The sequence below is a fragment of the Anarrhichthys ocellatus genome, unplaced genomic scaffold, assembly GCF_004355925.1.
Source record: "Anarrhichthys ocellatus isolate YVR2014 unplaced genomic scaffold, GSC_Weel_1.0 scaffold18, whole genome shotgun sequence".
NCBI lineage: Eukaryota > Metazoa > Chordata > Actinopteri > Perciformes > Anarhichadidae > Anarrhichthys > Anarrhichthys ocellatus.
In genome coordinates, this window is record NW_022280048.1 from 6,371,084 (window position 1) to 6,395,161 (window position 24,078).

Genomic DNA, 24,078 nt, shown 5'->3' on the forward strand with positions numbered 1-24,078 from the left:
CTGCCCTGTAGATGATGAAACACACACTGTACCTCTGGAGCCTGGTCAGTAAGAGGATGGGGGGGGGGGTGTTCACATCTGCACTGCTTACGGTCTGCTTTCACAGTTAACCGTCACTCCCGCCCTCCCTTTGCATTGTGTGCACAGATGTTTCCTGGCGAGATGCAGGTGTACTGTGGTGCTTCTCACACTCCAGCAGGAAGGAGCAGCCTAACTGCTGCAGCTCTGTCGGTGCACACAGACCTAGCTCTGCTGTCTGCACCCTTGGAGCCTGTCCTCAGCATGTGTAGCACCTCTTGAATTCCTTAGGAGTGTTCATCAGAGCTCATGATGCTTTGATCATGCATCCATACAGATGCTGTGTTTAAGGGAAATATGTGGATGTCTAATCGGTGTTGAAGCAATAACTTCCTCAGTGCGTGCTATATTGACCTGTAAAGCAGAGTTCTTCTGCTTGTGGAGCCATGCCGGCAGTGCCTAGATGTCCCAGGATGCATTGCTCTGAGCTTCTGACACCTGAAGGGTTCCCGCCGGCCGTGACCTCTGCCTTTCTGCGCCGACTTTCTTCGGCCGCATACGCTGAATATCCCAGAGGCGGAGATTAACAATCCAAGCTGGAATAGCAGCCTGTAGTTCCTCCTCACATGCGACTGCGTCACTGCTGCGTCACATGACGTGGCAGTGATGCAGGAAAAACAACAGATTTTTCAGCCGCAAACTCAGCTTTCTGGGTCAATACAGCGTGCACCATCATTTACCATCAACACTGATTAGACGTCCACATAAGTAAAATAAAGTTAGGATGACTCCTTGGGCTTTTGTGTGCTTGCCCTTCGCTTATTCCCTTGAGTTAGTGGTGAAGAACAAGTTACACACATGCTTTCTGTTTTCTGATGATGCATACAGTGCATACTTCATAAACCAGCTTGCCTGTATGCTGCTGTGGTATATTAACTGGACAAGTCCAGGAGTCATAAATATAGTCAGCACTATTCTAACCTCAGGCTTATTAATGATTTGTCCACCTGTGTGTGTGTGTGTGTGTGTGTTCTCCATCCTTATTGCTTACTAACTTGTTGTTGTTGTGATCCCGCTCTGCTCCAGCTGATGCCACACAATGCTCTGTTTTGACAGTCCCCCCCCCCCCACCCAACCACCATCACAACTCGCACCACAAATCTCCCAGCTTATCCCTAGCCAGGCGAAACACCACTGCATCGCCACAACCACGGGTAATCACTTGTTCAGGCTCAGCGCCTCTGCTCTTGAGTTAAGATATCCCCCTGAATTGTAATGGATTAATTGGTTGAATATACAGAGGGACAGTTTGCCAACTCAGCCTGAACGGGATAGGTTTAACCGGCATGAAAATGAACAGTCCATGTTTGCACAGATTACTTGAAATGCCTACAGGGACAGATAGAGGACCAAGATTGCCAGTGGAAATGGGGCTGTACGCCTACGGACCCGTGCGCATGCGCACGCGTGTTTCTACATGTTGAGGTCGACATGGGTTGTCTGTCGGTGCTTGGATGATGAGCAGCAGTGCTAGCTAGCAGCGGGGCGTAATGTTCCTGCTTTAACACTTAATAACTCCGCCGGTGATTTACTGCCTGTGAGGCTTTTTTCCTGCGTGTTTTGTTCTCTCTATAAAAGCCAGACAGCGTTTATAGAAAGGCAAAGCACCCCCACCAGCACTCACCAATAATGAGGATTAAGGTGGAGAGACCACATTTACCAGCATTAGTTCTTTCCTATTTGTGTTCTGTACATGTTGTTCGTGGTGATATTGGAAGCACAAGTACACAGTTCTTTGCAGAAACAAACAAATGTCCCAATTTTTAAGGGCAATTTCTCTTCTTTCTTTTTTTTTTTTCCATCAACACACAACGAGGCTCGTGTTTTGTCATTTACTTTGTATCTTTTAATCTCTTTGTTTTTGACAGCCCAGGTGTGCTATTGTCAGAAGTAGTTGGTGGGTGAACTGCCCCATAAAAGAGGATTAATACCTGCTCTTTACACTGTGCTCAGCACATGTTTACTCCGAGGTGCTGAGTGGATCCTGAAGCAGCGACTCTGCACACTGACCGTCTCTTTCTCTCCCCCCTCCCTTGTCTTGCAGGCTGACTTAACAGGGATCAAATGGAAGAGGTTCGTGTGGCAGGGTCCCACCTCCGCGCCCATCCTCTTCCCAGTGACGGAGGAGGACCCCATCCTATGCAGCTTCAGCCGCTGCCTGAAGGCCGACGTGCTAAGCGTATGGCGGCGCAGTCAGCGGCCGGGGCGGAGGGAGCTTTGGCTCTTCTGGTGGGGGGACGACCCCAACTTCGCCGACCTCATCCACCACGAGCTCGCAGGTGGGGGCTCCTTGTCTACACATTAAGGGCATTTGCTAAACAACGATGCGTGTTTTATTAAGCTGTGCAAGTACGTCGGCGTTACGCTGCTTTCACACAACGTGGGGGTCAGAGGTCAGGGTCGGATGCTGAACAACACCCAGGGTGCTTGTAGGGATTCAGTGACTGAGTTCAAGGGAACAGGGAGAGGACTCCTTGGCACAGAGGGGGTTCTCCAAGTGAAGGAGTCATTTGCCCTGCTGCTGCTGCATGATAGTAAGGCAGGTGGTCAGCCAAGTTAGTTTTTCTAGTTTTTTGCAAATTAGATGATTTAAAAGAGGGAGCGAGAGAGGACCGCTGTTCTATGTTTTAGTCTCTACTAGAATCCATGAATATGAAAATCCCCTCCCCATACCGTTGCACCTTTTGTTGGATTTACTCAAGGTTATAAAGCTAAAAGAGTGATGGCTGTAAAAGATAACAGGAGGTGTGGAGGGCTTGCAGCTTTTGTTAGAGACGCACTTGAACATCGATCACCCTGTCAAGATACGTTATTGGTCGTACAATGAAAAATGATACAGATTCTGCTGTCTGATTGTCAGGTAGGCACAGGGGAGGAGCCCTGTAAGTGAGAGCCTCAGGGAAGTGTTCAAATCTGTGTAATCTAATACCCCAACCCCCCCCCAACCCCCCCCCACACACACACACACACACACACACACACACACACACACACACACACATGCACCCTCCTCTAACTGATGAGCTAGCCAGCCAGGCTGGTAGTGCCAACACCTGTAGGGTGACTCCCTCTCACACGCTGTGCTTCACAGCAGATGAGGCAACACCGTGCATTTTATTTTGACCAAGCAGAACAAGGAATCGAACTTCACATGCTGTCTTTCCACAAAGGATGAAGAGAAAGGTGTAAAACGCTGGGCTCAGTCCGATTTATAACTCAAGTGAGAAACACAGCATGCAGGAGCAGCCATGCAGAAACGAGGCAAATGCATCCACCCCTCCCCATTTTCTCCTCTTCTCCCTCTTCAGTAACGGTAACATTTAGCGGTGGAAGATGGGGAAAGGCCGTCTTTATTCATGCTCTCTGCCATGTAAATTGAACTTTGGAGTCTGAGCCAAGCACAGTCTGTGACCCTCCTTCATTATGGGACATTGTGCTTGAAGTGGACTCAAAATGGGAAGCGAAGGCTACGATGGTCCGCTCGTTCAGCCCTAACAGGTCCTGGTAATTACCTGAAGCATCTGGCTCAGGCCCGCTAATAGAGTGTGCTACATTTCAAGTGGGAGAGTGTGGTATGGACAATCTATATTTGGACGATGTTGGGAGTCACTGCTGTGTTCTTAATCTGCCTTTGGGGAGATTAAACGTGATATTGTTTGTGCGTCAGGTGATGGAAATTGCATAATTGAATATTGACCGGGAAATCTCGGCTGCATTCTTCCTCGCAGCTTTTTAAAAAACAAAATCATGAATCATGTTTTGGCAGGTTTTGTTTTTGATGTGGTGCTCTTTGAATTTGTATTAAAACACCACACCTAGAGCACATGTATTCCTCTTGAGGGTGATGTCGACGTGGACAACCACAGGGACGTGCACGCCGAGCACCTGATGAGATTTTTCCCTATGTTTGTCAAGTGTTTTGCACCCTGACTCAACATTGTCTCTGTGTGAATGGTTCCCAGATGGGCGGTATTATCGCTGTTTCCTGTTTTGGAAGCTGCGGCTCCCTTCTCTCCAGTGGAAGGCGTCTTCCTCCTACTTCTTGAGCCTTTCCCCCTCCTGTAGCTGCTCTGTGTGTAGCCGCTGTGTTGCTTTGTCGGTGAACTGAAGCAGAGCAGCCTCTCCAGAAGAATCTAAAGGCACCCAGAAGGCTTCTTTTTCCTCCTCCAACCTCGACTCTGCAGCTGCTGATCAGTCTGTTCAGAGCGGCGTGTCCTGAGACCTGATAACACAGCTGAGACGGGGATGGAGGAATGTCAGGACCTCTGTCTGGATGGCTATTACCTGTGTATGTGCACCTGGGGAGAGGACGCTACTGTCCTCTCCCAGAGCCCTTTAAGGCGTGAGTATACTCAGAACTGCTTGTTAGATGGCTAAATAGCTTATCGAACTCTCTGTCTGTCAATTTCTGTAATTTTACAATAATTCCACCCTTAGTGCACAATAAAAAAACGTGATCAGGGATTTGTAAAAGTTATATTGGCTCTCTTTCTTTCATCCGATCCATGACTCTGATCTGTAAGACGATCCGAACTGTGAGTCTTATGATGCGTTGCACCGCTATCTGAGAGCCATGTTATTTCCTGCTGGGTCTGACCATCTAATTGGGAGTAAGGGGATGTCACGTGAATGCTGATAGAATTAGGTTTTCTTGGTCCTCTGTAGGGATGGGTCGTGATATCGAATTTTGAAATGGTCATTAAATTATGAAAAAGTTTGAGCGGGAGATTGGATGGAATAAACTGCGCTGTGAGCGAGGATTACAAGTTATCACCGATCCACTCGCATGCCTTGTCTTCTGGCTCAGTTCGGTGCTTTCCTCACGAAGGCATTAAAGCTTTTTTGCAGCGCTGTGAGATGTGCTACGATGCTACTGTACACACAGATGAAACATGCAAAGACGACTACAGCCTTCAAAAAGTTCTGGAACTCTTTCCCCTGAAACAAATGAGGTGGAGTGCAATCTGACGGTCTAATGCGTTTGTATACCAGCGAGTGTTGTCCATGCAGACAATGACAGGACCTGCCCGACTGAAATGTCCCAACAATTGTTGCCTTTGAACCGCCGCACACTGTATTTTCCAGCGGTTCAATGTATTTTCTGTTTGCCTTTTGTCCTAGCCTGGCTCGGGATTAAAAAGCTTTTTTTCCTTTTGCGTATTCAGCTTCTTTTTAGTCTTATGGCAATGTTGGCGGTAAACATGAAAATCCACTCTTTTCCTTTCATTTCAGCATGCCGAAATGGCGCTTACTCACCCCACCCCCCCTCCACCCTCATTAGATTAGCGGCCTGTGAAAGTCTTTTAATTTTGAGCAAGTGCCATTTCTGTATACCAGCGTGCCAGTAATCCCTTCTCTCCAGGGAGATGAGGGGAGAAGGAGTGAGCTGGAGAGATGAGAGTAGTGAAGGGCGGAAAAACTTGAGGGATCTTTTAATGTCTGCCGCTTAATCACCATTGAAGGAAGGGTAAGGGTAACCACCAAGCCCCCCCCACCGCTCTACACTGTTGGACAACTCCCCCTTGCTCATGCTAACACATGAGTAAAACCAATTATAATCTTCCCCTGGCCATGCACAGAAATGATTCCCAACAAGTGAGCTGCTGAATTAAACGGCTTGCCTCCGCCCCCTCCCACTGGTTGAGTATAGGCATGCATTCTTATGCAAATGCAATGCTCTCTTTATCGTCATCTCGCCTCAAAAGCTGGTGGAATCTCCTGACCAGAGGCATTCAAAGCCAAGGATAAACGGCTGCCTTTACCTCCCCACAGATCTCTTTTTTTTGGGTTAGAAATAAGGAATGGATGTCTGTCTGTGAGGCTAATTGCGCCGTCGTACGTTTCTTACTCGTCTGTCCTGGTCTCTTTTCCCATAGCGTCTCTCCCAGTACGAGTCCCAGTGGGGCCGCTGACAGTCTGGCTTCATGTTTCCCTCTTGGGTCTTTCCTTGTCCACTGGTCCCTCAGCTGCATGTGACTCTAGAGTGATGTGCTTCACGTTGCAGTCGTTCTTTACCTTTCTAATGAAGTGGAAGGGTGAGAACTCAAAGAACGCGGACGTAGGAGAATTCGGCAAACGTCTGTTTTCATGAAAGTCATTTTGGTGTTGCTTGCTTGTAAACGAGTGAAACATCTATCCGTGCATATTGCTCTATATTGTAGCAAGGCTGGGATTATTAGTTGCCTAATGGGAAGGTTGAAAAGGGTGAGACGGTCATCTGCTGCCCAGCACAGGTTATCGGGGAGCAATCTCCACGGCGGTCCCTGGAGCTCTCACATCTATTCATCACCGGGCGCCAGGTCGGACCGCTAGAGGACGACTGACAGAGAAACGGTGGGGGATGGAAGTAGAGGACTGCATTTCAATGGTCTGTCTCCTCCACCAGTTGATGAACACTTTGTCTGGGATCCATCCAGTGATGGAGGGAGGAAAGCTTAATGTAACATCTCTAGGTGAGCTTGTTTTGCACAATGATCTTCTGAACATTGTTTTTGTTTTTGCTGGTATGCAGTAATTCTTGGCTTTCTTTTCTGTTCTTGTTTTAGTTCTCTCCTCTGTGCCTTTTTGAATCGACGGTTAAATAAAAACAACCCTGCTATGCACCCCAGGGCAGAATATCCAGTGCCAAAGGGCATATTTCAGTAGTCTGCGAGGGCCCTGTTGGCTGAAGGTTTCACTGTTTTTGCAAGTACGACTATTTTTCTTTTTTTCCTGTCTTCTGTGAGGAGCTCACAAATTCAAAATCATTGAACGGCCTTCATACCTGTGAGCTGTACTCCGTTTGAAGCACTACCTGCAGAATACAGATGTTTGTTGACAACAAATTTCCACAGCTTTCAAATACCAAAACATCTGTTGACAGTGTGTCTGCTCTTCATTTCAGTACCTCTGAATCTTGTTGTCTGTAACTGTATGCCAGCGTGGTGAAAGAATTCATCTTGATTGTATGTAAAACAGACTTAAACCATAAAAAGGAAAGAAAGATGTTGTTGATGTAAGTTATTTTTACTGGTAAAAAAAAGAACCGTATGGGTCAAACCATGTTGTTGGCACGCAAGACGAGTAGTTTGTACCTCACTGTATTGTTTAAACATCCCCAATGAGGATTATTGCATTGTTTGACTAGAAACTTGGATTCGCTTTTATTCAACAAAATAAACGTGGTTATTTTAAGTGAAACATGTTTTTAATGCCACGTCTTATCGAGTTTTATTGGTTTTAAATTCAGTTATTTGTAAAATACACCTATTCCAAAAATAACTAAAACAGCAAAACATGTGAATCACTCGACTCAAATCATGTGAATATTCTGGATCAACTTAACTTCTAGCCATCATCTTAATCTTCACGATCATCATACGTGATCATTTCACTGCTGGGAATTCCATTGCATCATATCTAGTTTTTAAAAGAACGATTTTGGGCATCTGACATTCATTTGCATGATCAATGGCAGGAAATACCAAAGTGTTCGAGGGCATTTTAAACTGTAAATTGAGAGGCTCGGGCACAGCTTGAGTTTTTCCTCATAGTCCTGTTACGTTGACACCATGGCCTGTTTTAGTGTGTTTGTGATTCAGTGGACTTTTTAACGCTTTCTGTCAAGTTGCTGCCCCTGTTTTCTAAAGTAGCCCGTCTAATGAAGAAGCCCCCCGTCTGTGCAATCAATGCAGTTCTTAATGCATTTTGTAATCAGTTATTTTGCTAATATTGGGTGACTGATATCATCATGCTCGTGTTGTTTTTGAAACAGAGGCTAGTGGTCGTAAAATGGCCACGCATAGTGAATCACAACTTGTCAATAGAAACAATTTTATTTTTGAATTTAACAAAGTAGCCGACTTGACTTAAACGAGCTGTCTGCTGTTTCTGGAAAGCTCTGAGCTTCACGCGTGTCGTGGCAGAAGCTTTCGTTGATCATCAGGGAGTGTGTAGTGAAAAGAAACGGATCTGTTTCCTGCCCTCCACACAATCACACGACCATTCCTGCCTTCTCATAGTCCGTACAGTCGACGGTCTCTGAATCTAAAATACAACTCGGATGAAACTGCTGGCAAGTTTATGTGACGGCGAGAAATGCAAACAGATCTTCCCGACGTGCGATCGGTTTAAGGATGTGCGAGTGGTTGTCAAGTACCCTTTAAAATGACTCTGCAGGCTGATTAGTGGCTGTGTGGCATGCTGAACCGTTGCACATACAATAATCCTCGTTAAACAGCGTGTGACTTTAAAACACCAGTTGTTTTCAAATTCAATAAATCCTGATATTTGGTGCTGCTGCCATGCGGCCGCTCTTGTTTCTTTCCCGGTGCTTGTTTTCATAAACCCATCAGTAACGGTATCTGCTGTTCCTCCACTTGTCTGCATTGATAAACCTGCCTGTGGACTGTAATCTTCATGACTTGACAAATCTTGAGAGTATGAAAATGTGGGCTCATATTTGTCTATCACAGGCCCATATTATCACAGCAAAATTGTCAAGCCACCAGTTATGTGGTTGTCTGACTCTGCACTCGCAATCCTATTTAAAAGACTGTAAGAGCATATCTGCTCTCTGGGATAGTGACGGGAGCGATGACACACGGAAACGAGTGCGATACAGACGCAGTCCCACAGTGATGTAAAGCCCACAGTAACACTGCAGTGGAGGCCCCAGGCCAAGGATTCAGAGAGAAGAGACGCCACGCGCTCCTTAGAATCTCCAAATGTTATTGACTTGGACAGCCCGAGAAATTCAAAGTGAATTTTGAAATCTCCACGCTTTCGCTGTAAACATTGGACCGGAAAGTGTCTAGGCCGTGAAATCCTGGCTGTGGCTAAAACCAATTACAAACTGACTGAGAGCACATAATTGGGGCAGGAAACAGTGCTTTCTGGAATGAAATTTAAAGATCCCCGTTAATACAGTGAAAGCTGTTTCTTCTCTGTTAGTTCTTCTCTCAGGCACATTGTTGTTTTCTATACTATTTGATCACTGGTAGTTTTGGTGAAGGTTTGTTGGTGTGGTGGTCACACAGAGGCCATGGATGTGTATCAAAGATAATTAGTCAGTGATACACATGGTTAACATTGGCTTAGGATTTATGGTGCTTTCTCTTTTTTTTTTTTTCACTTCAAAGATGGTTCTATACTTCAGTGTGCGACGTCGAGAATGATGAATAGATAAACCCGGAGCAGCCCTGAGGAGAAAAAAGTAGAGGAGGCCGATGGCTTTTGTGCTCGGGGATCAATTTTCCGGGGCTAATCTCCTTCCTGTGAACCGCCCTCCGCTTTCCTCTTTTCCTCATGCTCCCTCTCCCGCTCTCTCTGATAGATCTCCATTGACCGGCACAGCGCAGGGACTCCACCATGCATGCAGCTCTGGCCCATGGGTGCAGTCTCCCTCTCCTCTCTCGCTATCCGTCTCTCTTTTCCCTCTCTTGCTTGAGAAATATTCATTAATTAGTAATGGAGCTTTTACAGAGCACCAGTGGCTGGCTGGCTCTCTCTTTCTCTCTTTCTCTTTCTCTTTCTCTTTCTCTTTCTTTCTCTCTTTCTCTTTCTCTTTCTCTTTTTTTCCTTCCTTGCAGATAAGGAGGAAGTGGAGGAGAGGAGAAAACCTTCTGTCCAGGCTTGGTAGAATCCCCCTGAGCTCAGTCGATCACAGGGCATTAATCTTGCTGTTTAATGACCGACTGCTGCTCTAATTGCTTATACACAGACGAGCAACTGGGGGGGGGGGGGGGGTCAAGTATTTTTTCCTTTGCGTTTACTCATTTTCATAACTTTCTTGTGAGTTTATATGGCCTCCAGAAACACCCATGTGCCATTTTGTGATATTAAGGTGTGTGATAAGCGGAGCACTGGTTGGATCTAGATGTTCTAGGAAAGGTGTTGTGCGCTTTTGAGTCTGAAGGACGTTCACTGCTGGAGGTAGATGTGAGTACTCTTAATTGAGCTCCAGAGCTCTTCTAAAGGGCAGCTCATCCGGGCCTGCTGCACGGGAGGCAGCGAATGTGAAAGTGTCCCAGCCCATCAGCTGAGCTCATAAATCTTTGTCCAAATGAGGCCACCCGTCTTAACGCCCCGCGCTCTGACCACCGCGCACCGCATCCCAGCCTCCCATCACATGTGAACTCACAGATCCATCACCAGGCTGGAATTTCGGGTCACGGATTATTTATTTCTATAATCTTTTTTCAACAATCTTGGGTACCTGAAGTGTTCTTTACAACCACAGACGGCACTTTAAAATGATGTGTTGGTGATTAAATATATAGCGGCTCATTTTGGATTGGTGTGAATGTCTGACGCTCTCGCACTACTTTAACTCCATTACTTGTAAATAGCAATGACACCGAATGTAAGCAAAGCAGCTCTAAAAGCAGCTGAGGAGACTACTCTCTCTACAGCTAACCTCGGTTATAATAATAGTAATATTCATATCATCAGTGAGTTATGATAATTCAAACTGTTCTGTGAAATGCATTGATCATCTGTCGCCAAGGCTAGGCCTGCATTTATTAATTATTTCTCAAAATTTACTAAATTATTTTGCACTAAAGTTTTCAGTAAAATTACTAAAGTACTTTTCATTTTTCAAATGTTAAATCCACACAGGAGCAAACCAAAACAGGCTTATATAGACTCTTTTATTAATGACCTGGAAACATGCTACATATGAAATGACCTATATCGGGATGAACCATTAATCAATGAATCAAGAAAATCTTCAGATCATGATTACTGAAAATACTTGTCAGCTGCATCCAAAGCGATCACTTTCAGATAAGACGGTTAAACGGAGGATTTGCTCCGTTATGTTCGTTGAATAGCTCTGTGCTGCTCTTTACTTTTTTACAGCTTCTATCAAGTGACGCACGACGGTACAAATGATGCTCCTTTTCAACTCACTAGATCTGCTGATTATCTTTAATCTTTCGCTACTTCACATGGTTTTCCATTCAGACGTGTTTTTTTGTTGTAGAGTAATGTTGAGAGTAAGTCCTCCAAGTCCTGTTACCTGTCCAGGATGTTTGGTTTTGTTATTTTGCATTGCTAATCCTCGTGATTGTTGCATTTTCTCCATTGGACTCACATAGACCTGCACTGCAACATTTATTTTGTCTGTGTGTCTGTCTGAAGAGGGGAGTGTTGCAGCAGGCGTTGCATGATGAACGTGAGGTCGTTAGGAACACTTGATGTAAACCAGACGCATGTTTGAGAGCTGCTTGAGGGAGAGACTGAGCAGGAACAAGTGACAGGGAGGAGAGGGAGGAGTGGTGGTCCTGGCAGAGGAAAGCAGACGGGATCGCCATGGCACTTGATGTAAAAGTAGGCGTAGGCAGATTTCTGCCACTTTTACAGAAGAGCCATCGTCCACAGAGTAGTGAAGCAGGACTGAAGGTTTAATTGCAAAGTGCAAACAGGGTTGATGTCTCTCTCGCCATAGATTTGAGCCCTGCTGCTCTCCTCCATTTTCAGTTTGTCTTTGAAATGTTATCAGTCACTGATCTGTCTCTTCAGCCAGCAGTAGTTTGACCTAAATCCTATTTTGTTTCTTCTTCTTTCTTCTCCTGTCCTTCCTCTTCCTCTTAATCTGCTGTCAGTGCCTCGGTGCTCCTGCTTTCTTTTCTTGTTGACTTTTTGCCCTCTTGCCTGCCACGGCTCTCAGGATGGCCAGACCAGCTGCCGAATCACTCAAAGCAAACTTGGGGAAGGGAAAAAAGTTCTTCTCTCGTACATACTGTATCCCATCCACATTTACTAGAAATTGAACTTTATACTGTTGTTGATTCACATTTATTCTGCAGTTGCTGTGAATTTTTTATGGGAAATTGCTGTTTTCCTTCCTTTTTCCTGCCTCTGCCCTGCTTTCTGTGTTCCTGATCTTATCCCACAATGTGAGTGTGTTTGTGCGTGCACCTGATGAATTAGTTTGTTGCTCTCAATATTATCGGGCGTGCAGCCCTCTTTACTTGGCAGCTAGCCTGAGGTTGTTTTCCCTCAGTTGCATGTAATGTTTTCGAGGCTAGTTGAACACCCACATTGCGTCCATGCAACATTGCCGTCTGTCTGCTCAAACTCAGGAGAACATAAAAGCTCTCAGCATCTCCTCAAACCAGCGTGTCAGACCTGCAAGGCTGGCACAGGGGCTCACAGTGTCTCTTTAGTTTAAGGAAGGAAATCAATGCAATTTCCTCTTTTGATAGCCTTGGAATCATCCAAATTTGAAATACCTTTTTATATCTTCCTTGGCATTACAGCAGCAAGCCAAGGACTCTCTTAATAATTGAATAGGTTTCGATTGACTTGCTTCTGGACCGGCGTGGGCCTCCCCGGTGCCTGCCAAGGGCGACGCAATGGGTGGGTCACACTCACACACCCGGTATTTATTTCGTCTGTGCTCAGAGACTGCACACTCGGGGAGATGTTTGCCGGAGACTTGACTGAAAGGAGCTTAAGTGCTGTAGGCTATGAGCAGTGGCCGTCAATGAGATTAGAGCAGCGTTCAGGCCATCCTATTCAGCGCAGAATAGGATTCAGAAAGCGACTCTGATATGGGTGTAACGGTGCATTTATTCATCCTGAACAGCTCGGTGCATGTTCGGTGTGCGTCTCGTCTCGGTTCGGTGTGCCACATGAACCAAATAATTACAGTCCTGTGAGCCTAACAGTCTAATTACACTGTAACTCTTTGCAGGTGTGGAACAGAAACTCAGAAGTGCAAGTTGTGCCAGAGTGTTGGCAGTTTGTCGCTTTCTGTCTGCTGGTTTGGCTTCTCTCATGCGCCGTTATACAGGCTGGGACAGTGAAGATCATCCCATATCACTCACTGTTTGAAGGCATCATGGTTTGCCAATCAATCATAGCATCACTGGACAATGACTGGCACACTGGGTACTCATTGAGTGGTACCAAGGGTCAACTGGAAGCCGGTAACATCTTTGTTTCTGGAAGTAGCGACATCACCCATTCACATTCACCCATGGTGTTTAAGCAGCGACTCGCTAAGACCGCAACAATGTCGGTGGGAGACGCACCGTTACACAATTGCGGAAATGTTATCATAATCAGTTTAGTAAAAACAAATGGTATTCATACATTGTGTGCCCAGTCACAATACAATGTTCCTGCATGTGCACAAAGATTTCTTTTTCTGTAATTACACATGTCTTTTTGACACATTTGCAAAGGACAATGTAGATATTTACGGCAAAATAAGTAGAAATAAAATCTGACAATCTGACCGCTGACAAAACGAAACCGGGGCACTACTGAACTGTGAAACTTTAAGCTCCTAACCCCCCCGGTGTCAAAAAGGACGAAAGCACCTGAAACCTCCACAACATGAAAGCAGGCAGCAGCAGGTTTCCTCCTGTTTGCATTTTCATCGCCTGAGTACAATCTTTTTGTGCTGCCATTCCCAGATGTCACTTTAGATATGACTTACTGTTTTGCATTCTAGGAAATGTGCACTTTCTGTATCGAGGTGTCCAGTTTCAACCGGTAGATTTGCCAGAGGGTGACCATGTCCCAACTCTCCTTCAGTGATTGTTCCCGCCAGTGAAAGCACAAGAGCCTATTCAGAGTTACCTGTGTGTGTGTGTGTGTGTGTGTGTGTGTGTGTGTGTGTGTGTGTGCGTGCGTGTGCGTGCGCTACAGCTCATGAATTCAATGAGTGTGTTTAGTCAGTGACATTGTTATTGTGGAACTGTGCTCAGAGTTGATGTCGTCCACAGGAGCAGTCAGTGTGTAAACATACTCTTGAGCTACAATGTGGAGAGTTTGAGTTCAAGCAATGCCTTCTTCCAAATAGAAACAAAAGAGTTTGTGATGTTTGCTGTTTACTTTAAGTTACACTTTCTATCTCAATTCAAAGCCTAGTGATAACATATCATCCGTTACTTTAAAGCTTGATATTGGTGATCCAGTGTAACGTGTCAATATGTTTGGTATGACAGTTGGTGCTTCCATACTTCATCTTGTAAACATTGTATATCCCTATTGGTGACTGTGCCATCTGATGTGTGAGTCTGCTTTATGCTACGCCTCTACCACAGCCAGCAGCATCATGCACCATTCTCGCTGTAGCAGTAAATGGAGTTTTATGTGCTGTCAAGATTGACATTGTTTGCCTTGGAGAGTTCTTTCAGGTTTGTGAAAATGGCACAAAAACTCTGACAGCTTTCCACTCCTCTGACATTTTTCTGTCTCTCTCTCTCTTCTTCTTTTCCTCTCCAGCCGAGGATGATGGGCTGTGGGAGAACGGGCTTTCCTACGAGTGTCGCACACTGCTGTTCAAAGCCATCCACAACCTGCTGGAGCGCTGCCTCATGAACCGCAGCTTCGTTCGCATCGGCAAGTGGTTCGTCAAGCCCTACGAGAAGGATGAGAAGCCATTCAACAAGAGGTACGTTGGCCCCACTTGTTCTGATCCACGTTGTCCCTCCTTTTATGGCAGTGCTCTGCACGTGGACCTGCTCTTTGGAAATGGGTGTTTTTTTTCTTTTGGGCACGTTGTGTCTCTTGTGGGACGTGGTCTGGCCGAGCAGTGCTCCAACTGACTCAGGATTGACAGTTTTTATGTGGATGCTATTAAACCCACACTTGCTGGGTTGGGGGTTCTGTTCCCACTGGCCACACTTGATACAAATATATGTGTTCATATAGATGCTCTGGACAGAGGCAGATATTAAACCGCATATATTGTACCAGGGATTTTCTTTATCATATATTATGTGCCTCTGATCTTGATTCAAGTAGCTTATGATTCGATGAGTCCAATGCAGTCTATATGAGCACATTTGTGTTCCTTCTTTAACATTAAGCTGCACAGTGCATGCTGAGGCTGCCACCATGTCAGATTTTCACTACACGATTGTCGTGACCAAAATAATTCATAATAACGATATTACCGCGATATCTATATATATTTATAATTTGATAGTAAAAACTAATATTTTAAATATGGAAGTTCAAACGCAGTTTTCAACGGTATGAGTTCAGAGGTGTAGCTCAACACAGTGATCTTGTTCTTATACCCAAAGCGGCACAGCACCGTATCATTAGTTAGTGTTTTTATTTCGGGAGCCTTCACTTGCTTGCAGGTTGCTTTGCATCTAGTTCTTTAGTGGAGAGCAATTAGACACTTCTGACGGCTTCTGTTGTACCCGAGGCAAACAACAAACGTAGGATTGTAAACGGATCAAGCTTTATGCAACATTACTGATGTCTCAGAAAAAAAAGTCTGGATTGAGCGGCGGATCAGCTCCGGACTTCCCTGTATTGTGCACTACATTACAGTTGTGATATGAGGTGCTGTGTGTCTCCTATCCTTCCTCTGAGTGTGTCTGTGTACAGCTGTGACGTCCTCCACCTCCTCTGTGCTATCGGCTGAGCTGGATTTCTCCCCTGCTGTCTGGGTTTATTGATAAGAGACGGAGACGCCGGGTAGTGAGGAGAAAATGACCGCAGCAGTTTTTAACCTCCACCAACTCCCCGACTCTCCCTACCTCACCCCGTCTCCACATTTAACACACTGCTGTTGTTTGTAAAGAAATATATAACTATGGTGTGAGGTGTAACAGATTCTGTGCTCGCATTGTGTAGCACCTGCAGGGTTGTGTCTGATGAGGAAGCAGACGGTCTCAAGAATCATAGAGGCCGTTCTAAATGCAGTTGATAGCTTCCATACTATTCGGTGTTATTGTTTTTGGAGTTGTTGCCAGATTTCTCAGTCAGGTGACTGCGGGGGCCTCGCAGCGACATAATCCTGCGTGTACACGGACGCACGCGTGTGTTTGTTAACAGGCTGCCAGCGTTAATGCAGACTCTTTGTCGGCCCTGCATCTGTCCACAGTGACTCTCACCTGTCAGGACAAGTGTGATAGATTCCCACTTAACTGGCAGAATAATAGACAAACGCTGAGACAAAATAATGCCGAAGAGCAAGCCACTTCTCTTTTAAGAGATATTCATGGCTTGTTCTTGAGCTGTACTGCCTCTTAAACCAGTACGCAGATCACAGAGGGCCCCAGTGAAGGGAAAGAAAAAAAAAAAAACAGAACAATGGTCTTTTCCTCTGCACCGGAATTCACAGGCCATTCTCTGTCTGTGTGTCTGTCTCTCTCCCTCTCTCCCTCCCTCCTTCCCATCATCCCCCTCCGCTGTCACAGAGCAGACTGGGCAGGTTATAAATAGTGGTGCAACCACCCTGAATCTTAGTTGTCGTCAAGGATGTTTTCCCTCTCCCTTTGGTGTGTTCCGCTGGGCTCCAGCCACGCTGGGATTTTGACAAACAAAGCGCCACAAAACTGTGACGGAAATTTACAAGACCCCTTTTGTGTTTTTTTATCTGCCGGCTACTGCGCCCAGACCAGCTGGTGTGACAGTGAAACATTTCCTCAGCTGTTATTGATGTGGGGCGGTGGCATTTGTAATTATTGAATCACTCTAGGAATGCTGTTTTTTGTTTCTGTGCGTCCCACTGTCTTATGCTTGCATGTGATCCAGAGCTCCTCTTCCTTTTTTCATGCGTTTTGTCAACATAAAGATGCTCACGTTTGTGTTCACTCCTTAGGGAGACTTTAATGTCAGTGCTCAGATCTTGCATCAGTCTCAATGACTTGCTGATTCCACAGGGAATGCCGTTGAGCAATTTCCAGGGAATTCCCACTCTTATTGTCCGGCGAACTTAACTGTGGATTCACTCCTGTCATTCCTGGATACATTTCCTTCCTCCCTGAACACAGAAACACACATTAAACGAATTAGTTAACAGTGTTTGCCATCACCTCATCTGTCTCCTCAAAGCACCTTGTTTACCTTTCATGGAGACGAAGGTCAGGCACTAGTTGGTGTTGGCTCTTTGTCTCAGTCACAAATGGATGAACAGCAAAGGAAGTCGACAAGGCTTTAAACGCACATGTGACCTCGAAGTTGTCATTAAATATATTTGTATAATGAAATTGTTTTCTTAAGAGCATTGCTTGTATGGTCCTAGTAAGACAAGTGTTCAATGACAGTAGTTCAGAATTTAGGTCGGTGTGGTTGTTTATGTGCGACATCAGACATGTTGGCTTCTGGAGAGAATCTTGATTGATTAGTCAATTATCTTAGAGCATTGTAGTAAATTAAATCTTTCTGAGTTTTGGACAAAACAAGAGATTCATTTGATAACATCACTGTGGGCTTTAGGTAATGTTGACAGACATTAATACAGGTTTTCTGAACCCATCAATTTGTCAATAAATTAAATAAGAGCAATCGGATCAACGGACTGTGAAAATGCACCATTGTTGCACACGCGTCACGCAGGCTGCTCAGATCACATGTGCGTTTGGGAAACACTGGCTACCGTTCTGATCATCGGGCAACTCCTCTGCAGCATCCAGAGTCCCCAGTTGGTGGAGGCTGCGGCCAGCTGACAGTGTTCATAACTTCAACCCCAGACCTCAGCCTGTGTTAAAATGCTTACGTCATCTCTCTCTCGCTCTCGCTCACTGCTCTCTGTTTTAGCCTGATGTATGTGGTAAGTAGCAGGCAGCCAACTGAATTCTCAGACTCTTTGATATCGATAACCTCTATTAGAGCCTCCAGTTGCTCTTATCTCCTTTTCATATCAAAGTTAGAAGGAATCTGCCATATTTTACATTATGTTGAGAGTTAAAAAGCAATATTAAAAATAAATAAACTGTTCTTAGTATATGTTAAAAAGATCAATGCACATCGATCGGTTGAAGCCTTTGTTTGTTTATGTGGACTGCAAATGCAGCGGTGTGTGTTGATTACAGCTGACAGTAATTCTCTTTGTCTGGAGTGCAGGCAGCTCCAAGTTGTGCAGCGTGGTTGTTTCTGTGTGAACCTTGTGCTGCTAGGTAGACTGGCTTCAGGAAACGGAGAGAGCGGGAGAGAACACGGGAAGGAGGGAGGCAGGGAATGAGCAAGGCAGAGCTCCTCTTGGTTGTCATGGCAGCAGGGAAATGCACCACGGGATGGTGTGTTTCCAAGGTGAAGCGGGATGCCCACGCTCTATTGGTCAGCTTAAGGCAGACTAAGGCGTTGACTTGCTCCTAATTGGCTGCCTTCTCGAAATTCTGAGCAACGTTAAATCCAGCCTGCTTTGATGTTTCAGTTTGATCGGGACAAAAGGGACGTCACATCTTTTTTTTTTTTTTTTTTTTATTTTTTTTTTTTTTTTTTTTTTTATAAATATATATATATATCTGCTTGATATGCGCTCCGTTTTAAAAACCATGGAACGTGATCCCGCTGCGCTGCAATCAGGAGAGAGTCAGATTACTACTCCACTGTACTTGAAGATGTGTAGCCGGCTGTGCATTTAGTCGCTGTTGTCTGACTGAAAGCATCATCAACAAATCAAGCTGTTATCAAACGAGGCCAGTGTGCTGCAGCTCACATTACAAGAGCCAACGATAATATAGTTATACAATAACAAATATGCCTGCATAAACACACGCGGCTGTCTGCGTTCGCCTGCAGGGCTGCTGCGTGTTGTGTCGCCGAGCACATTCTCCTTCTAATGTTTTGGCCCGACGTTGGAAGGCGAGTGTGTGTGAGTCCTGGTGCGCTGTGTCAGGCTGAAGCAGAGCGCAGCACTCTGCTAAGTAGGACAGTGCAGGATAAAGGGCCACTGCCTCCAGTCTGGGGCTAAAGCGCTAAATTTATCCCCTCCCTGCTCCCAGCACAACACAGACACACAGGCAGACGGCCACACAAACATGCTCGTCAACAATCGGTGTGCCAGCCGGTCCACACAGAGGGCAGTCGAGGAGCTGGCGCACAAGCTTTTAGTTGGAATTATTGGCGGGAGACACGAGAAATGCGGCCAGACGAAACTGCGTCTCCAACATGTGGTGTTAGAGACGCCCTGGTCTCCCCTAGACTTCATCAGTCTCTCTAGGCGCAGGAACTCCGGGGACACTGGGCTGTGGGACCATGTGACCCAGCGCTCTGGATTTATCATGTTGCTGGAGAGATCCTGTCCAGAAGATAAATATGGCTCTTAAAGGAAAAATACCAATGTTTCTCATTGGCATGGGTCATTTCCTTAATTGCTGCACAATTATGTTATTAATAGCCCATTTCCCATTGCTTCTCTTTAGTGTTATGATTTAAAGCAAAGTCTTTTGCATCACTGACCTTACAAAGACCCTTTAATTAGTCTGCCAATGTACTTACTCTAACCCTATGCCCCCCATTTGAACTCTACCGTATTATTTATGTTGACTGCACTGGTTCAGAGAGTATTGATCCATTGTGTTATTACCTGACAGAAATAAGTCATCATTCCTCTTATAAAAAATTGCTTCCTCTCAGTTGACAAGGATGGATTATATCTTTCTATCATGGTGAACAAGGAACTGCATTTCCAATGAAAATAAGCAGTGTGAAAAATGTATGTAAGATAATATACTTTTTAGAGAAACTGAAATGATATGGCTTGGTTTAAATGTGCCATGGTGACTGACAGCGGCAGATGCAGCTGCCAGTAGCTCCCATGAACTCCGGTACATATATGTTTTGATTTGTTGTCTTTTTACCGTCGTTACTGGAGCTCATACGGGCTCGGGCAGTGATACACTCATCGACATTGGAGAGAGAAGCGCTGGGATTGGATTACGTGCAGCGGACCTTGAGACAATCACTGCCCGTGGACCTGGCCGGTCAGAGGAAAGTGGAATGGATGAAAGGGGATTTGCGCTGGCCCAGCACTGTGAGGTCAAAGACTGTTTTGCCCACGTCTTGTGGACGCCCTGCCCCATCGCGACATCCGGGATCGGCGTGTTCCGTGCGGACAGAACGCAGACGGAGACATTCTTGGAGACGAAAATTCCTCTGTTAAGTCTTGAAGAATTAAATGGCAGGAGTATAAAAATCGCAGTATATCGAATCTGTCATTTAACAAAGTTGTTCTGCTCAGGTTAACTAAATAGGGAAGTGAAAGAGTAGCATACTCCTATTCCAGATTCTGGCTACTCTTACACAACTCTTTGATCATGCATTTTGTATTTATATGTAGCATCAAAATCCAATTGAAAAGTCACGTAGTTTTTCTGTAGAGGAAACTGGTGCTACGTCAACTTCCGAGGTTTGCCTTCAAAATACACGTCATCCCTGCAGCACTCTGTAACATTGGCATATCTGGTGACACACTGTGTGCACAGTGAGCAAAATGTTTAAAAGTAGTGTGAAGATGCAAGAGAACATCAGAAAACTATCATGTTTCCTCACCAATTACGGCTCATAATGCCAGCTAGAGGCCTCAAGAGAACAAGGGATTTATCTCTCATTACCAAAGTGAATATGCATCAGGGTCTCTCTGTGTGTCGTAGCACTGAGGAAACCCGTATTGTGGAATTCAAGGGTAGCGGCAGGGACACGTTTCTCTCTTCACGAGGGGAATCCTGTGTCCTTACATTTCCTCCGCCTCCTCTTTGTTCCCCCGCACTTCACACAGCCGCTGCATTCCTCCCACCTCCCTATGGGACCAGATGCTATGGCAGAGTTTGGGCAGAGCGAATTTCTGAAGAAGTCGTCATAATTAATCCGTCAGACGTCCCTCCCTCTGCCTTCCTCTCTGTCTTTTTCTCAGTAACTGTGATTGCTGTGGCGCTGTCTTGAATCCAGAGGTTCAGACAGATGGCCACATTTAAAGATAATCCCTCATGTGGCGCTGAACCTTTCACCTCATCGCTGGAGACTACAAGGTGACTGCATTGTATTAACAGATTTACGGGATCCTCGCCACAGCGTACGGCAAACGCCAGAGAAACCTTGACGTGAAGTTACTCCAAACTGTTTAGATTCACTGCACAGGCTGATAATGCAACTAAAGAGTCCTTAAGACACACCTGAGGGCTGCGGAATACATAATCCTGATTTAGAGCCGGGGATCAGGGGGCTGTAAGTGATCTGGTTTTTATGTTTCCTCTCACTGTTAAGACAACACTGCGCAGCCATCGGCCAAAACAACTCCCGATGCATCCTCGAAGCTCGATTGATTTGAAGTGTTTATAAAAGTGGGCCGAGATTGATTCCATTTTCTGAAATATGTTTTTTGTGTTTAATTTGAAGTAATATCTAAGAAGTATCCAAGATGCATTTTAACATCCAGCCTGTTGGAACACAACTTTGTGGCTTTCAAACTGATCGGCTGAGTTGAGCTCATTGCACACATCTTTTCCAACTTCATTAATGGAACTTGGCAACACGACATACAAATACTGCTGGTAGTGGTTCTGATGTGCAGTTTGATTCTAAGTCTGTGTTTGTCACCTCTCCGTTACACACTTGTTTCTGTACTGCGTTATGCTCGGCGTTATGCTCGGCATCATTTGAGAGTTTGATTAGTGTAACAGATGCTATCAAAGCGTCAACAAGTGCACGTCCACTGCCATGCACAGAGCATGAAGAACGTCCTATTTGTCCACAAAGACACTTGATCAGACCAAAACACATCGTTGATTTACTTGGAAAAAGCTTACATAGTCTTATCCACTGGCTCTAATGTTGACAGCTAATACTATTTAAAAAGTAAAAAGGGAATATACTGTTTGTAGTCTCCCTTTAATTTAATCATCCATTCAGTAAATGTTTGCATGCACCATGTGCAGTTAACCTGATATTGAGTCCCCACCGCTGGTATTTATTGTGACATTCTGCAGGCTAATTAATTTGTTCAGTAAAACACAGGGATTATGTCGCCCTGTTAACCTTTCCTCGTTTCTCTGGGATACAGTTTGGAAAACCCACAAATACAGTCATGGCATTTAGTCACAGTTCTGTGTCACCGCTAGTGGTCGATCTTTAAAGCACAGTAACTATGGTATAACGTGATTTACAAAAAGCGTTTCAGCTAATAGAAAAGAAAAGGGGCAGAAGTAGGCCTCGTCTTTGTGGGTTCGCTGCAGAATCCCAGCTTTAATCCAGGGTGACGCTGACTTAATTAGCCATGGCTGTGGGTAATGAACCTTTTATTATTACAACTGCCCATTTCATATCACTAAGGGCACGGTGACCTAACGGGAACACGGCTTAAGACGAGCTTCAATTGACATCTTTTTTTACGCACTACTGTACCATAAAAGTAGTTTTCCCACTGTCAGGTAAATAGGATGCTACACAGTTAGATTGTTTGCAGCTCTGCTATGTTCTTTGAATGCATATTTTTGGCTATTAAATGCACTCATTCTATCTCACTGCAGTGATGTACTAAGTGCCTCTTTCAGGAGAAGCAACAGATGTGGCATCATAAACACGGCGTAGTTGCAAAGCGATTATGCGAACATGTTAATGAGCATAATTACTGAAAATATTCTTTCAAAGGTATCTGGCTCAGGTTGAGGCTGCTGCTTGTTAGCTGACAGCAGGTGTATTAGAGGAACCCTGGGGTGTGTGCGTGTGTGAGAGAGTGAGACGTATCCTAACCCGGGAGGCAGCTGGAACCTGACTTGTTGTCGGGGGTTATGTCAGTATTATCTTGAGCTGGCTCCAGCTGTATCGGTGAGTGGCTACGATAGGCTTGCAGAGGATCTGATCTCTCCTCTTTCTGTGCTCTCGTTGTTCTATCTCTTTCCATTTCTCCCTCCCAAGTTTAATCTGACGTTTATAAAGAGGCTCACCCCTTCTCCGTTTGTGGCGGAGGGAAATCAATTCAAAGTAATAGAGCTCCTAGTGTGCGTAAGTGAATGTGCTGGCCTTAAGAGTTTCGGTTCAGTGTTTCCTCTAGCACCTAGTCTTCTGTGTGAACCGTGTGCTAAAGCGGAGCTTGGTCGTCTCGCAGGGCCGTGTGTGTGTGTGTGTGTGTGTGTGTGTGTGTGTGTGTGTGTTAGTTTTAGCAGCAGACAGTGTTGTTGTTTCCCAGGTGGCCAGACAGTAGGGAAGATATTATCGCCCTGGATATGTGTCCTCTAACTCAATGCTGTTTACCACCTTCCTTCTTTTTTTCTGTCGCTCCTTGCTCATTTGTCTTGTCACTCTTGAATGTCACCTCATTATCAAATGAAAAATATATTTGCCATTTTTATGGCTCAGCTTTTTTATTGTCCCATGTCAATTCCTAATGTGGCTTTAATATGAAAGTCAAATTTGCACTGCCTTGAAATAATCTGCTGACAGGTCAGGGTACACCGAATGCCCCAAACTCAGGCCTCAGATCGTGTCTCGGGTTTGAGACACAGATTGGATCAGCAGAACATGAAAAGAGCTAATAGAACTTTTAGAGATGCCTCTGTTATGTTGTTTTGCCGCCGATACGGATCGGTTTTATTGTCGTTTTGTTTTGTTGTAGCAGCTGGTATACAAGGCTCCATACTTTGTTCTTGATTTTTAATCCGCGTGAATGACAAATTAACCACGGTCCGTTACATCATTTTAACAATAATACAAACTCCATCGCTCCACCGCCTCCTCGCTCCTTCCAAGAAAAGCGTTGGATAACTAACATGGTTTCTTGGTCCGTCTGTTACCTCACTGTCCACAGTCGGAACAAGTCATCCCCCGTGCAGTGGCTGATTGTTGTTGTAATTCCAGAAACATTGTTTGATCATATTGTGCCAGAAACTGTGCCCACGCCAGCACATCCTGTCACTGCAGCGGCGCGTGACCAGTCAAAACATGTTTACTTGTAACAACAAGCTGCTGCACATGACAGAAATCCATGCGCACGACAGACCAGAGGTGACTGCTGTGTCCAGAGAGGCAAAATGGCCAGAGAGGGAAGGGGGGGGGGGGCTCCTCCCAGTAGTCGGGACACTTGCTGCTGTTGTTGTTGTGGTGCTGAGGAAGTGTACACCAGCTAAACGGAAGCTCAGTTCTCAGAGCGCCGCCGGCCAGGTCCAACAAACATCTGTGGAATGTTACAGCTCGGCAGCCTCCTTCCTATTTCTCGCCTCTCTGTCTCCATATCTTCCACACACCGTCCTTTGGCTTTTGATTCACCTGTAAGCAAGTGTGTGTGTGTGTGTGTGTGTGTGTGTGTGTGTGTGTGTGTGTGTG

At 45.3% G+C, this 24,078-nt stretch overlaps 1 protein-coding gene across 2 annotated transcripts in view; it reads left to right on the forward strand.

Moving 5' to 3' along the window:
- The window catches only part of med13a (mediator complex subunit 13a), a 71,068-nt gene that overhangs the window by 5,678 nt on the left and 41,312 nt on the right, over nt 1–24,078 (forward strand). For both annotated transcript variants that reach the window (XM_031857436.1, XM_031857435.1), the window contains 2 exons: nt 2,123–2,357; nt 14,302–14,470. In XM_031857436.1, the coding sequence (XP_031713296.1) occupies nt 2,123–2,357; nt 14,302–14,470 (404 nt within the window). The remainder of the gene's footprint in view (nt 1–2,122; nt 2,358–14,301; nt 14,471–24,078) is intronic.